The following is a 14,964-nucleotide window of genomic DNA, read 5'->3' as shown; positions in this document are numbered from 1 at the left end:
CTTTGTCATTTATTAGGAACATGTTTTATACAGTATGTTACATTTTACATAGATATTTAAGTCAAATTAGAGTTTCATGATGGGTATCAAAGGGCTTGGGTTATTTGCTACTGCATTACATTTTCTCATGAACTTGTGTGTTGTCTAATGTCTCCCGTGTGTACTGTACACAGGTAACACTTTTCTTTGACAGCTGAGCAAGCAGCATTTTTCAGTGTTTGACTAAAATTATTAATAATGATGATGTGACTCTTTAATGGATTTAATGGACATGTCAATGGGGAAGCGGTTAACATACCGCCGCACAGGGGTGTAATGCCGGTGCCGGAATACCGGCAGAGTTGGTAATTCTTCATGACACCCATAGAGGGAGAATATAACCTGTGGCCAGCGCAGCGAGCAACCGTGCCCACAAGGGGCTTACTAGCGCACGCCCTGCTGTCGGCATACTGGTGGCCAGGATGGCACTGTCTGTATACTGACGGCCGGCAATCAGTAATTCATACCGAACCCTGTCAATGTGTTGTGACAGTGTTAGTGTAACAGTGTCTCTACCCAATGCCATTGCTGTGACGTGATGCATTGCCAGTCCCAAGGATTGGTCATCTACGTAGTAGTAAAAAACAGAAGACAGATTTGCAATGCATAAATGCTTCTCTACTGCAAATACCAGCTTGAATTGATATTGAAGATAAAAAAAACAGTATTTTCTTGCCACAAAAATATGGTCAGTAACAACTTAAAGCATATGTGATATTTGCAGGCTAGAATATTATGCATATATCTGGTATGTATGTTCTTTGAAAGCTGTTTTTTTTGTTTTTTTGTTTTTTACTTCAGGGGTCAGTTCAAATAGGCGCAAATGAGTCACTGCTGTAAGTGTAGCTATATGCTACACTTGTGTTACTACTGGACTCAGATATTGTTTGCAGCCCTACAGGGCTGTTTACAAAAATGTATGAGTTCAGTGTGAGATCGTGCTGCGCGGAGGATAGTGAAATCAGCTGCCAGGGGTTTCTACATCATTGCAACGATAACTCGCTCTTCTCCCATCTAATTGAATTGACCCCTTAGACCAGGCATTCCCAACCACGGTCCTCAAGGCACACCAACAGTGCAGGTTTTAGTGATATCCAGGCTGCAGGACAGATGGTTAAATCAAAATAACTGAGCTACTAAATAAGTCACCTGTGCTGAAGCCTGGATATCACTAAAACCTGCACTGTTAGTGTGCCTTGAGGACCGCGGTTGGGAAACACTGCCTTAGACTAATGAAAGCTTATGTAGTCATTCTTTTCACATTTTTTTTTCTTTGCTTTGTTTTCAGTGTTTAGTCCTATTAATGCACAGTATGCTTATGAAGGTTCATAGCTACTGATCTGAAAATGGTCATGGCTTGCAGACAATTTCATTTTTCTAAGTTGCTGTTTTGCTCTGAAAGCTGCCAGAAGCGCATTTAAAAATACATTACAAGGCACAGACAGGATCTTTGGCACCACAGGTTTAGAAAAGTGGGTTTAATAGGACATCTGTTTAATCACAATATATATGGTCCTAAAAATCTTTATCATTAGTGTCATATACTTAAAAGCATTGTAATTTGCTGTTACTGCATAAAAAGCTTTATTTATGTTGTGGAGAGCTTTAATTGTTATTAACGTTCTTTCTAATTGGCTTAGTGTGACAGGTAAGTGAGCTGCTGTCTTTACGTTTACTTGCTCCTGTTTGGAGGTGTTTTGTTTGGGGATATATTTTTATTTTGACAAAAGTGTATATGCTAATTGAGACTTAAGCAGCTGAGTTTATTTTAGACACAACTTTAAGTCATCTCTTTACACTCGAGCAAATACAGATGTGTCCTCATATCTTTGCTCCATGCGCCACAAGTCGCGTTACACATAACATGTAAGTGCCATGTGACTCTGAGGTGTTGAGCATCTTTTTTTGCATCTTTCACCGCGAAAATGCATCTTAGTCGCAAAGTAATGTAATAGGACGCACAAGCAGATGATTAAAATGATATGCGACATGCCTATATTCTGTATGTGACTGTATTTGCATACAAAAGGCTATGCTACAGTGTTTTTTAGGAAAACACTGTAGTGTGCCATTTCAGTTGCAGATACAGCCGCAATCACACACAAAATATAGGCATGCTCCATATCATTTTAATCAGCATGACCTTAGTCGCAAGTAATGCATTCATGCGTACTATTGCATTACTTATGACTAAGATGCATTTTTGCTGCCAAAAAAAAAAAAAGATGCTTGGCACTACAGACTTCCACCACAGCATGGCGTGACTTGAAAGGCTGTCTAGCGTGGCTGCAGCAAGAATGTAAGAGGACACTTCTGTAGAATAAATATTTTTGCTTCATCTTTACCTGCTCTGTCATGTTTCCAGATATTTTCAGAGCTGGCTATCTTAAATTAAATGCTAGTTTTTCATGCTATTGATGCGAGGTGAAGGGCAACTAAAGGTTTAATTTAACCCTGAAAATAATTAAAGCTCAATAAGGGACGTGGTCATGTGTATTTTTTTCAATTGAGGAGGTTAGGAAAGTTACATTTTCAGTGTGTGGTATGACTGTTTTGTTTTTGTTAGGTTACTTGTGATTGGTGGTGTGGTAAATGGTGTGTTATCTTGTTGAGTTATCTGTAAGTTTACCTTTCTGTCCAGCATCTTCGTCCTGAGGCTTTGACTCCCACCCACCCTTGGTTAGTTAGTAGTTTTTTGAGGGGGGGTTGGTTGTCTTCTGATGTTTTTGTATTTTAGTATGAACGATTGTGTTTGTATTTATTTACTCATGTTAAATGTTGCTCTCTCTTTCAGTTTTGTGGTTGCTGATGACCCCCCCACTGTTTTGGTGCCACCACTCATCCATGTGTGTCCACCATAAGTTGTATCTAAGGGAGAGTAGTTCTCCAGCAAATGTTTTGATTGTTTATGGATAGTTGGTTTGTCAGCCATTCTTTATCTGCCACGATGTTCCCTTACTCCTGTCTACTTTTAACAGCAATAATTGTCTTTGATTATTTGTTTCTTTTATTATGTTATTGTTGGTCTACGATATTTATGTTGCATGGCTGGCACCACACTGCCAGCCTTGCAGAAGATTATTCTCCCCCTTCATTCTTTGCTCCACTCATGGCAAGAGTTTGGGCAGCACCTGAGTGGGTGATGGAGGGTGACTGAGTAGGTGCGGTACTGAAATGATTCCGCATGCACCCATCTTGCTTATGTCACACATGACACATCCATTACAGCTGTCTCATTAAGGCATTGTATTGTAAGAAGATGGACAGGGGAGCTTTGGAAGGCACCTTTCTGAAGTCAGTACACTTTGTCCCATTAAGTAAAGATTCTCATTTTGGGCACAATCATAACCTTATAATTAAGGGTAGAATTACTAAAGCTTCTAAAAATGAAAAGTGGTGTTTCCCATAGCAACCAATCCGATTCTATCTATCATTTCTCTGTTGCATCCTAGATGTATGATAGACATCTGATGTGGACAACACCAGCACTTTTCACAAGCTGTGTCTAATACTCTGCTGCTTAAGTAAATCTGTCCCTTAGCGTTTCTTTCTGCTGTCGGAGAATTTGAAATGTAGAGGTCTTCAGCTGTCCTGGGCAGAGCAGTGTGTGACTGCGCCATGTGAGCTGCCACATTCACTACATAGCTTGCCGCTAACTTGCCTCAGTTATTGGAAAGGCAAAGCTCGAAAAAAATAATTTTATTAAAAGCTTGAAAGATGTACTCGTTATATTGTCAGTTTTTCATTTGCTTTTTTTCAGGAATCTAAACCTGTGGTTATTGAGCCTTCTCCATCATTAAATGGCAGCCGACACTCACTGCCTTCATTGGATCAAAGGGAAGATGACAGGGCCGGCACTAATGTACATGGCACTACAGAAGATAAATCTTCTGATAACATATCTACTGCATCAGAAGCTTCAGAATCAGCAACGAGCAGTAAGAATAAAGGCTCTTTCCAAGCAGTGCTTTTATGTCTAGTTCTATCTGAGGTGAAGCCCACAGGGAAATGAATGTTTTCCATTACACAACACAGTAAAAAAAAAAGATGGTTGAAAATCAAATAAGATGTCCATATTTTTGTTTTATACGATCATAGGGTCCTTAGGTTTTTATTTATTTGCTCAGAGAGAAGAAGTAATACACTATAGAGTAATATCCATTCCCGCAATGCAGCTATCATTTGGGGTGAACTTAAGAAACAAGCAACACACTAGCTTCATAGCCTCTTAGTCTGTAGCTAGGTTACAACTTTGGGTTCATTTTTATTGAAATTCATTTAGGCTTTACATACAGGTGTGTGATTTATTATACAGAAGTCTTAATACTTAAGGATTTTCAAATAACACTTTCTGTCATTTTCAGCACCATAGCTTTAAAAATAAAATACCCTATTTTTACACACATTGTAATCTCTAGACTGATTTAATCAGCATCGAGTTGGCTGAAAATGTTCTTAACTTTGTTAAAAACCTCCGGCTGTGACTTTGTTATATTATTAGAAATCTGCATTAAGTTAATATGGGTCTCGGTGGGAGTTACCGCAGATTTTTTTATATATATATATATATGTCCGCTCCAGACTAGTTGAAAAATAGGGAAAGCCTTACTTTAAGGCAAAATTGTGGGGACACAGGTCAGTATCCTTGCATCACCCCGCCTAATAAATAATAATATAGAAACATAGAATTTGACGGCAGATAAGAACCACTTGGCCCATCTAGTCTGCCCCTTTTTTATTTTATCCTTTAGGCAATCTCAACACTTTTTTAACCTTAATTCTTTGTAAGGATATTCATATGCCTGTCCCAAGCATGTTTAAATTGCCCTACAGTCTTAGCCTCTACCACCTCTGATGGGAGGCTATTCCACTTATCCACTACCCTTTCTGTGAAGTAATTTTTCCTTAAATTTCCCCTGAACCTCCCCCCCTCCAGTCTCAATGTATGCCCTCGAGTTCTAATACTTCTTTTCCTTTGAAGAATGTTTCCCTCCTGAACTTTGTTAAGACCCTTAATATATTTGAAAGTTTCTATCATGTTCCCCCTTTCCCTTCTCTCCTCCAAACTATACATGTTAAGATCTTTTAGCCTTTCCGGGTAAGTTTTGTGATGTAGGCCATGCACCATTTTAGTTGCCCTTCTTTGTACACTCTCTAATGTATTTATATCCTTCTGGAGATAGGGTCTCCAGAACTGGACACAGTATTCCAGATGGGGCCGTACCAATGACCTATACAGTGGCATTATCACTTCTTTTTTCCTGCTACTGATTCCTCTCCCTATGCAACCAAGCATCTGACTTGCCTTTCTCATTGCTTTGTTGCATTGCTTTCCTGCCTTCAAGTCACTTGAAATAGTGACTCCTAAATCTCTTTCCTCCTCAGTAGTTTCCATTATAGTACCCTTGATACTATACTTAGCCTTTGGGTTTTTGAGACCCAAGTGCATGATTTTGCATTTTTTAGCATTAAACTGTAGTTGCCACGTTCTTGACCATTTCTCAAGCCTACCTAGGTCATTAATCATTTGTTTGACCCCTCCCGGTGTGTCTACCCTGTTGCATATCTTTGTATCATCTGCCAAAAGGCATATCTTCCCTTCAATACCATCTGCAATGTCACCAACAAAGATATTAAAGAGAACTGGACCAAGTACAGATCCCTGGGGTACTCCACTGGTAACATTTCCCTCCATAGATTGCACTCCATTAACTACGACTGTCTGTTTCCTATCCTGCAACCAGGTTCTTATCCATTTAACTGATTTATAATCCACCCCCAGGATTTCAAGTTTATTTAGCAGTCTGCGATGTGGGACAGTGTCAAATGCCTTACTAAAGTCTAGATATGCTACATCTACAGCTCCCCCTTGATCTATTATTTTCATCACAGAGTCAAAAAAGTCAATAAGATTTGTTTGGCATGATCTCCCACCAGTAAATCCATGCTGTTTTGGATCCTGTAAGTTGTTTGATTTAAGGTATTCCACTACTCTTTCTTTTAATAGTTTTTCCATTACTTTCCCTACTACTGATGTAAGGCTTACTGGTCTGTAGTTACTTGCTTCTTCCTTGCTTCCATTTTTGTGCAGTGGAACTACATTTGCTCTTTTCCAGTCCTCTGGAATAGCACCTGTATTTAGTGACTGGTTAAATAATTCTGTTAAATGTGTAACCAGCACATCTTTTAGCTCTTTGAGTATCCTTGGGTGTATCCCATCTGGTCCCATTGATTTTTCCACTTTTAGTTTTGAAAGTTCTGTTAGGACCTTCTCCTCTGTAAATGTATTTTCATCTACCTTATTTTTATGAATGTCCTTGCAACTTAACTGTGGCCCCATCCCTTCTTCTGTAGTAAATACTGAGCAAAAATAATTATTTAGGTGATCTGCTATTGCCTTGTCTCCCTCCACCAAATGCCCACTCTCTGTCTTAAGTCTTATTATTCCATTTGATTTTCTCCTTTCACTTATATACTTAAAAAAAAAATTTGCCCCCTTTATCTACTGACTGGGCCATTTTCTCCTCAGCTTCTGCCTTTGCACGTCTGATCACTTTCTTAGCATCCTTCCATCTGTCCAGATACACCTCTTTGTCGTTATTATTTTGAGTCTGTTTGTATTTCCTAAAAGCCATCTTTTTTGCTTTCACACTAGTTGATACTTCTTTTGTGAACCACACTGGCTTCCTTTTCCTGGTGCTTTTCCTAACCATTTTGATACAAAGGTCTGTTGCACTTAGCATTGCACTTTTCAGTTTTTTCCACCTCTCCTGCACTCATTCCAAGTTCCTCCAGTCTGCCAATGAATCACTTAAAACATCTCCCCATTTTTGCAAAGTCAGCATTTCTAAAATCCAACCAATAAAGACAGGTAATTTTCTCTAAAAAGCAGAAGAGTGGGTTAAATGGTGTGGGGACAAGTATGTTGGCTGTAATATTGATTCCAAAGGGGTTTCTAAACTTGTAGATGGGAATTTAAAGTGTGGTGTTTTTTTTTGTGTGTTTTTTTTGTCTATTCATACATTTGTGTATATACACCTAAAAATCACTATAGAGCCATTTTAATGTACACCAAACCACTCCAAAAAACGTTTATGTGGTAAAATACACTTACTGGCTGTTATGGTTGCATCATTTAAAAAAGTTGCAAAATTCAACCATTTGTTACCATTGAACTGCCTGCAGTACTTTGCCACTAATAGCCTTCTACACTATTCTGCTATCTTACTTGACATTTTTGGGTTTCTGGATTTTTTTCTCCACACTTTCATTCACTTCACATAGGTTGCACACTGCAGAAATAATGCTCTACTTGCCGTGTGTAATTATTTGCGAAGGAATTGGTAGCGCGCTTCATGAAATATCCAGTGAAATGTGCATAATGTTAACATTAAGCAGAGGGCACAGAAACCACGGCTAGTTGAATCAGACCCTAAGTGTTCACTGCTACTGTATGAGGATGCACTAAGGAGGGTGTGATAATGTATAACTTATGTACAGTTACTTTTGGTTTGGGATTACTATGCCAGCGAACAGAATACTGCCCGTGTAGTCCCAATGTTGAGAATCCAGACAGGGGGAAGGTAAGTATACTTGCCTTCCCCCAATGACCCCCTAACCTTCCAGAAGCCTAAACCTAACCCTCCCTCCCCCGCAGCCTAACCCTCCCTGGTGGTGCTTAAACCTAACAGCCCCCTTCCTCCCCCCGTTCCCGCAGCCTGAACCTAACCCTCCCCATGGGTGCCTAAACCTAGTTAGTTGGGATGCAGGTGCCAGCATTCCGAGTAGTGTCGAAATTTCAACGTCTGTATTTCGACTGCCAGGATCCCAACCGCCCTGATTTTGACTGGATCCCGTTACTTTAATAACATTCTGGTTTTCTGAACCGCTTTGTAATAGTTTACCTGTACATGGTCCCAAACTTGTACTTATATATTGTCTTTTTTCATTTTGTTGTCAAGTGGCTGTGCCTTCAGGTTAAGTAAGGATAAGCACATAGCGATATTCTTTCTCTTTCAGCTTTCATTTATTCCAGCACACCAGGTGCAGACATGTGCTTTGCACGCCAACATAATACTTCAGATAATAATAACCAGAGTATGCTTGGTTCCAATGGCAGTGTATTATTACATCTTAATCCGCAGAAACCTGGGGCCATTGACAATCATCCTCTGGTAATGCAAGAGAATGTAAAGGTAAGTTGCACATAACAAGGATTGTTTATCATTTGGCTACTGCGATTCTGTTATGGGTGGGGTCTCCTGACTAATTTAATTATGTGCTCTGCAGTTAATGATGGATAAGCTTTTTTTCTTTTAACATGAGCACATTACGGGACAGACTAAGTCGTGAAACAATTATTAAGTCTTTGTGAGACAACGGGCAAACAATATGACCTCTGCAAAATTCCATATGAATATCTGTAGACCATTTATTAAATGTTTAAATAGCTACTTGCATAACTTTGGACTGATCTGCTTGATATTAGCAATATTGGTAAAGAAGTCCACAACAACAATCAAACTGGAAACATGAATGGTTATTGAAAAATAAAATTGATCATGTATTTATAAAATAACTTTGTACTTAGAAACTGTACTTCAGTGGTTCTAAATGTACCTGTCTCTTATGTTACTGATGCAGACAAACAGTGGTAGCTGCTTAATCATTCCTGGAGATAATTATATCCGATAATTATATCTTATGTTACTCATTCAGAGTATTTCAGCCAGAGTTCCGTAAAAGTGAAGTAAAATGTCTTAAAATGCTTAAATAGAAAAAAAGCAGATATTAAAGAAATCCTACCTGAACAATATAAAATCTTTTAAGATGATACTGTCAAAGTGTTTCTTGCAATGTGACAGCGAGCTAGGATATCACAGCAAGGCCATTGAATTTGAGGCAGTCCGTCTCTAAACTATTACTGAAACATTTAAATGCTGAAGTAATTTGTGTTCTCTTAACTTTTACTCTACCAAGGTAATACTAAAGCTTGTAAACTAGCTTACAGCAATACAGGAGATTTGCCAAACACAAGATATGTTTGGAAGGACCTAAATTTCTTAGCATTTGCCTCTGCTTTATAAACTGTAGTTTAGACCTTTTGCTGTGAACGCCACAATAAATTCTGAATAAGGCTGAATAAAATGTATCTACAGGTTGAGTATCCCATATCCAAAATGCTTGGGACCGGAAGTATTTTGGATATCGGATTTTTCCGTATTTTGGAATAATTGCATACCATAATGAGATACCATAATGAGATATCATGGCGATGGGACCCAAGTCTAAGCACAGAATGCATTTATGTTTCATATACACCTTATACACATAGACTGAAGGTCATTTTAGGCAATTTTTTTAATAGCGTTGTGCATTAAAAAAAAGTTTGTTACATACGCACGATTCATTTATGTTTAATACACACAGCCTGAAGGTCGTTTAATGCAATATTTTTAATAACTTTGTATAGTAAACAAAGTGTTTGTAGATTGAACCATCAGAAAACAAAGGTTTCACTATCTCAGTCACTCAAAAAATTCTGTATTTTGGAATATTTGAAAATGGGATGCTCAACCTGTACTTAGTCATCTCACCTGCCTCCTCATTTTTTATGTTGAAAATGAATTAATTAAATATGGCCTAACTCTTTAAAATGTAGGAAATGGAGCTCCAGGGCTGTTCCCTGGGACCTGAGTTATGCGCTGAACTTTTAGAAGCAATGTAAAAATCTATTGATGCTTTATGTGTAATGTCAAGCATCTACATCAATCCTGTGCTAGCAGATTGTGGACACTTACATAATGTTGAAATTTATCTTCCTGACCCATCTTTCTTCACAACTATAGATTGTGAAACTTAGACAAGAATGGTTGAGGGAAGAAAAATTTATATTTTTTTAATGTGGTACTGGAGAGAACAAGTACCAGTAGAAGAGCAAGTTATTCTATACTTAATTAAAGGAAGCCAGACATTGCACCGTATGAGCAAAAAGGGACAGCACAGCTCAAGTATTGTATTAACACAAGAAAACAATTGTGTTTTATTTCCCTCTGGGCTCCAAATTGCAGTTCTCAAATTCAACAATCTGTAAGCACAGTCTGAAACTGGGAATTCAAAGTTGGAGTTTAAGAATTCTATAAATATCAGCCTTGATTTTCTTAATTTGAAACACCATGGGAAGAAAAATGGCAACATAATAAGTGAAAAAAAGTATTTCTTAATTATTGTGTATATAATATGTTGTTAGTAACATAACATTCACAGATGACTGCCTGTAGTAATTTGTTGTAGAAGTTTGTTTTTAATGCATTTGAAGAATCGAATTTGAGTCCATGACATTACTTGTTAACTTGTTTATGTGCTGCAGCACCCCTCAGCTTATTGCCATATGACTCATGGCTGTGTGCAAAAAGATAACATAAATGAAAAGGATTAGCAATAGTCCCACAAAGTAGTAACACAAACTTCTAGTAACAATTGATCACAGTTGTTCTATAGTTAGTATTTTGATTATAATATTGCATTAAACTGCCAACAGCCTACTTTTAATTAGAGATGTGAGTTGACCCCTGTGTTTTGGTTCTAATTTCATCCTCGTGTTTTGGTTTTGCAGAACCACTCACGTGTTTTGGTACGGATTTGGATTTCGGTTTGGTTTAAAAAAAAAAAAATGAAATCAATTAAAATAAATATCTAAAATCATGTAATTTTTGACATTCAAAAACAATAAATTCAGATTTAATATTCGAACCGTGACTCTTTCTGGATCAGATTTCCTTGGGGGATCCAGACCTGATTTGGGTTACGTTCATATCCAAATAATTTGTGTGGATCTGAACAGAGCCAGTTAACCTACCTGTATACTTTTGGATTGTGGGAGGAAACCCAAGCATGTACAGGGGGAATATACAAACTCCACACAGTTAGGGCCATGGTGGGAATCGAACCCATGACCTCAGCGCTGTGAGGCAGTAATGCTAACCATTACACCATCCGTACTGCCCCAAACATCAGACATCAATATGCTTGCAGTGCTTCATATTATAGTCTGCATATAGAAACATTCAAATAAGTTTGTCTGTCTCTGGTGAGATCAGTGCTTCTGTGAGAGTTTACAAACTGAGAACCGCTTTATTGTGTTTGTTGCATTGCTTGTAGAAAATCAGGAGAAACAGTCATATTAGAAGTCATGAGAGAGCTGAAGAAATAATGGAAGTATGCACTGGGGGAATGTCTAAGAAACCTAGCTAGCTCATGAGACCTCGGGAAGCATATATGGAGAAAAAAAACAGCTAAAATGTGATGGGACCTGGAACAGAAATTCAGAAATATAATGAAGCATATAAGAAATCTGTGAAGCACATAGTATACATTTTGAATCATAATTGGGTAATATTGTTAATGTAGAGTCACTGACTCGACTCATTAACTGACTGCAACATGTTTCTCTGCGAAACATCACAATCTATGTTTGCCATGGCAGGTCAAGACTCTTTGGGGTTCTGAGATAATGGAACTGGCATAATTTCGGCTAGCACGCTGCTAAATGTAAATTTGTAATCCGTTACAAAGCTAGTTTCTTGGAACCTACTATATAACAATCCTTTGACTTCTAAGGTAAGGCTACCAAGCCTACAAAGGTACCAGCACTATCTCTAAAGCAGCAGGAATTGTAATAATGCTAAACTAGTGTAGCGTCATGAAGCTATTGTAATAGCCTGGCACCTCCTACAAAATTTCATGAAAATATAAAGGGGGTTATAGCTCCTTTGCATTATAATAGTGATTGCTTGAAAATACAGTTTTTGGACAGTATGCACTTTTTAAGGCTGGTGCTACTTTCACAAAAGCAGACTTCCATTTTACATAAAACCACATTGCTACACTTTTGTAACAGACATCTACCAGGTAGTTTGTGGGATTATTTTCAGCATAAGAATCACCTATGTACAGATCAGTCATTACACAATGGGTAAACATGTATAATTTTACCCATATTGCAGTTAGTTGTGTCCACTGTAAAGAGGGCACAGCTTGAAAAGCTGAATACATACAGATCATTGTGTCTGCAAATACCTTCTATGTACTAAGATCAGGATACACTAAAAATGTATCATGTCCTAAATTTGATCCGTCCTATTCTTTAGTGAGTTTAGTCTCTCTCAGTAACAGCTGTTTTATCTATTCAGTGTACTTCAGGTGTTATCCAGTGTAGTTTATGGCCTAGTTTAGTTAATGTTTTAGTGTAAAACTAATACCTGATTTCTTTGTTTTTGTTTGATTAGGTACCCACCTTAACACTGGAAGGGGGGCGCTTGAAACAAAGTCCTTCTCTAGTCCGTGGAAAAGATTATGAAATAGTACCAGAGCCAGTGTGGAGAGCACTTTATCATTGGTACGGGGCTAACCTGTCCTTACCTCGACCAGTAAGTGCTAAATGTTTTTCACGTGTAACACAGGTGTGGTATTTAACACAGATATCAAGAATCATTGATCTATGTGCCCAGTTTAAGTAGCCCATAATTTAAAAAAAAAAAAAAAGAAAATAGGAAAACCCCAACATGTTGGAAAACCTCAATTTGCCAATCCCAACCCAAAAATGATTGTATGCAGTGAGTCAGAGATATATAACAAGTTTTATATTGCCAATCACCTGTCAATTGCTGGTGAATCAGATTGAACATTGGGGATTTATCCGATTGATACAGTATGTGGGCCACTTTATTCTATGTTGCAGTCTAGATAATGTATTTGTTGTGATTTTACGGACACCTGCAGCTAATGCTAAAACTTACTGAATTTAATAATCGTGGAGGGTTTCTTAATGCTTGTTTTGTTTTTTATATTTCTTATTTTTTAGTTGCAGTAATAGAACGCTATCATTGTGACCGTTTTTGCACATTTTTATTTTTTTATTTTTTTAATTCAAAATGGTACTTCCCAATTTAAATGCTGTTGTTACTGTGTGCTTCCCTCATTTATCCATCACTAAAAATTATTTGTTATATATTACTATAAGAACTCCATATACTATTTGTTAATTTTTGCGTGCTTTTCATAAAATAAATTCATTACTAGTCAAACATTCTCACTATGTGGACTGCATCTTCCATACTTATGGTATTGACTGCAAACACATGGACTAAAGGTCCATCTAGCATTTGAAATAAATATTACTGTGTGTACTGACATTGTAGTCGTCCGTGTTTAGTCCAGAAACACTATGGGTTCATTACTTTAACAAGGTTTAAATAATACATGATCTTGGACATATCCATTCAATTTTTCAGAAAATAACTGTACGGAATTGAGCAGTCACTATTGTCTCAATATTTTATATGTTCTTTCTGCATACTTTGGACATTTATTTCTGCCAGTTACTTACAGTTTGATACTGTGAATAATAGGATACTTTACTTTATTTTATTTTATCTTTTATTAGGTCATCAAAAATAGCAAAACAAACTTTCCAGAGCTGGAACTCTTCCCACGCTATTTGCTTTTCTTGAGACAGCAGCCAGTGACACGCCAGCAACAGTCTAACATCTGGGTGAATATGGGTATGATGAGCCTGAGAATGTTTCCTCAGCATTTACCCAGAGGTAACGTAAGAATGCAGCAAGAATGGGGTGCCATAGTATTTAGGCCAGTGTTACGTCTGCTAGCTCTGCAAGCTGCATTTCCAAGCAGTCGGTCTTTAACCTATGGTCTTGCACAAGAACATGTAAAACATTAAAAATAAAATGAAATATTACTAATAGTGTTAAAGAAGACTCTGCCCAAAGTTTTAAATCATGTATTGGATGGAGCTATATATACATTCTAGGAGCTATATATACATTCTACTTATCCCTAATGCGTTATTCCCCAAAATGTCTGTTTTCTCTTGGTCTATGTTATTCTACTGTGTACTTTTTAAGTTCACTTAACATGGTAATGGGTTTATCAGCTCTCCCTTATGTACTTACCATTAGCATGCAGTAGGAAGTACATCGGGGTTGTGGATTGACAACACCACTGCCTGTTTAATGGAGGGTATCCAATGCCGCTGTAATTTACCGCGGGTAGTTATATCTCCGGGGGCTATGCAGTTAGCCCTGATAACAAGGCACTGCTTATCGGGAATTGCGTTTCACATGTCTCAGGCAGGCGAAACAAAATCCCCGAAAGCAGCTCTGTTTTTGTGTGAAAACGGAGCTGTGGACACAAAAACAAAGGTTTCACTGAACCGGTGTGTTTTCGGGAGAACATTTTTTTTTTTTTTTTATAGTCGGAAAAAAAAATCGAGTGAAGCATCAGGAAAAATGCTTTTAAAAAAAACTTAAAAAAAACTGATGTTTTCTGCACCCAATGTTTTATCGTACCTAATTGGATACCCACCTAAAGTGAATATGGCAGACACCAAATTGTTACTTTTTATGTTTCTGTGGCATTCTCAAAGGTATTACATCACTAGAAATAAGAACGCAAGATCTTAAACTGCAGTATGTTTTGCATTTTTATTTAAATACATAAATATGTTTCATTAAGGAAAGAGATTCTCTTTAACGTCTATCTTTTCTGTTAAAACTAAAATGTCTCTCTTAATATTATTCCTCACCATTACTTAAGTCTTTTGTTGTGGGAATAGTTGAAACAGATCTAAATTTTGTTGCAGTTGTTCTTCTGGTCTGCTGTAATTTGTTTCCATGCATGTCATATTTTCAAAACCAAGATAAGATACATTTGATCACTGAAATAAAGAGACAGCTGCACATTTCATATTGATCCAGTTCTTGTGCAGACCATGGGTCTTGCTGCTTCCGAGCTTTTATTTCCCCCATCCCTCCGAAATAATCAAAATTATTAATTATTTGGTTGTGGAGAATATGTAAGTTAAATACTTTATTAATTTACTTAAATTTATCAAATGATTTGTGTCCA

General features: G+C 37.5%; 1 protein-coding gene across 2 annotated transcripts in view; it reads left to right on the top strand.

The window, feature by feature from the left end:
* The window catches only part of USP32 (ubiquitin specific peptidase 32), a 433,758-nt gene that overhangs the window by 292,661 nt on the left and 126,133 nt on the right, over positions 1 to 14,964 (top strand). The window contains exons 13-16 of one of the 2 annotated variants that reach the window (XM_063954012.1): positions 3,800 to 3,977; positions 8,059 to 8,234; positions 12,327 to 12,467; positions 13,484 to 13,601. In XM_063954012.1, coding sequence (XP_063810082.1) covers positions 3,800 to 3,977; positions 8,059 to 8,234; positions 12,327 to 12,467; positions 13,484 to 13,601 — 613 coding nt within the window. Of the gene's footprint in view, positions 1 to 3,799; positions 3,978 to 8,058; positions 8,235 to 12,326; positions 12,468 to 13,483; positions 13,644 to 14,964 lie in introns of both variants that reach the window. The other variant, XM_063954011.1, reaches the window with a different exon arrangement.

Source organism: Pseudophryne corroboree, chromosome 2 (assembly GCF_028390025.1).
Source record: "Pseudophryne corroboree isolate aPseCor3 chromosome 2, aPseCor3.hap2, whole genome shotgun sequence".
NCBI lineage: Eukaryota > Metazoa > Chordata > Amphibia > Anura > Myobatrachidae > Pseudophryne > Pseudophryne corroboree.
The sequence above is the reverse complement of the archived record's forward strand: the minus strand, read 5'-3'. Positions and strand labels throughout refer to the sequence as shown.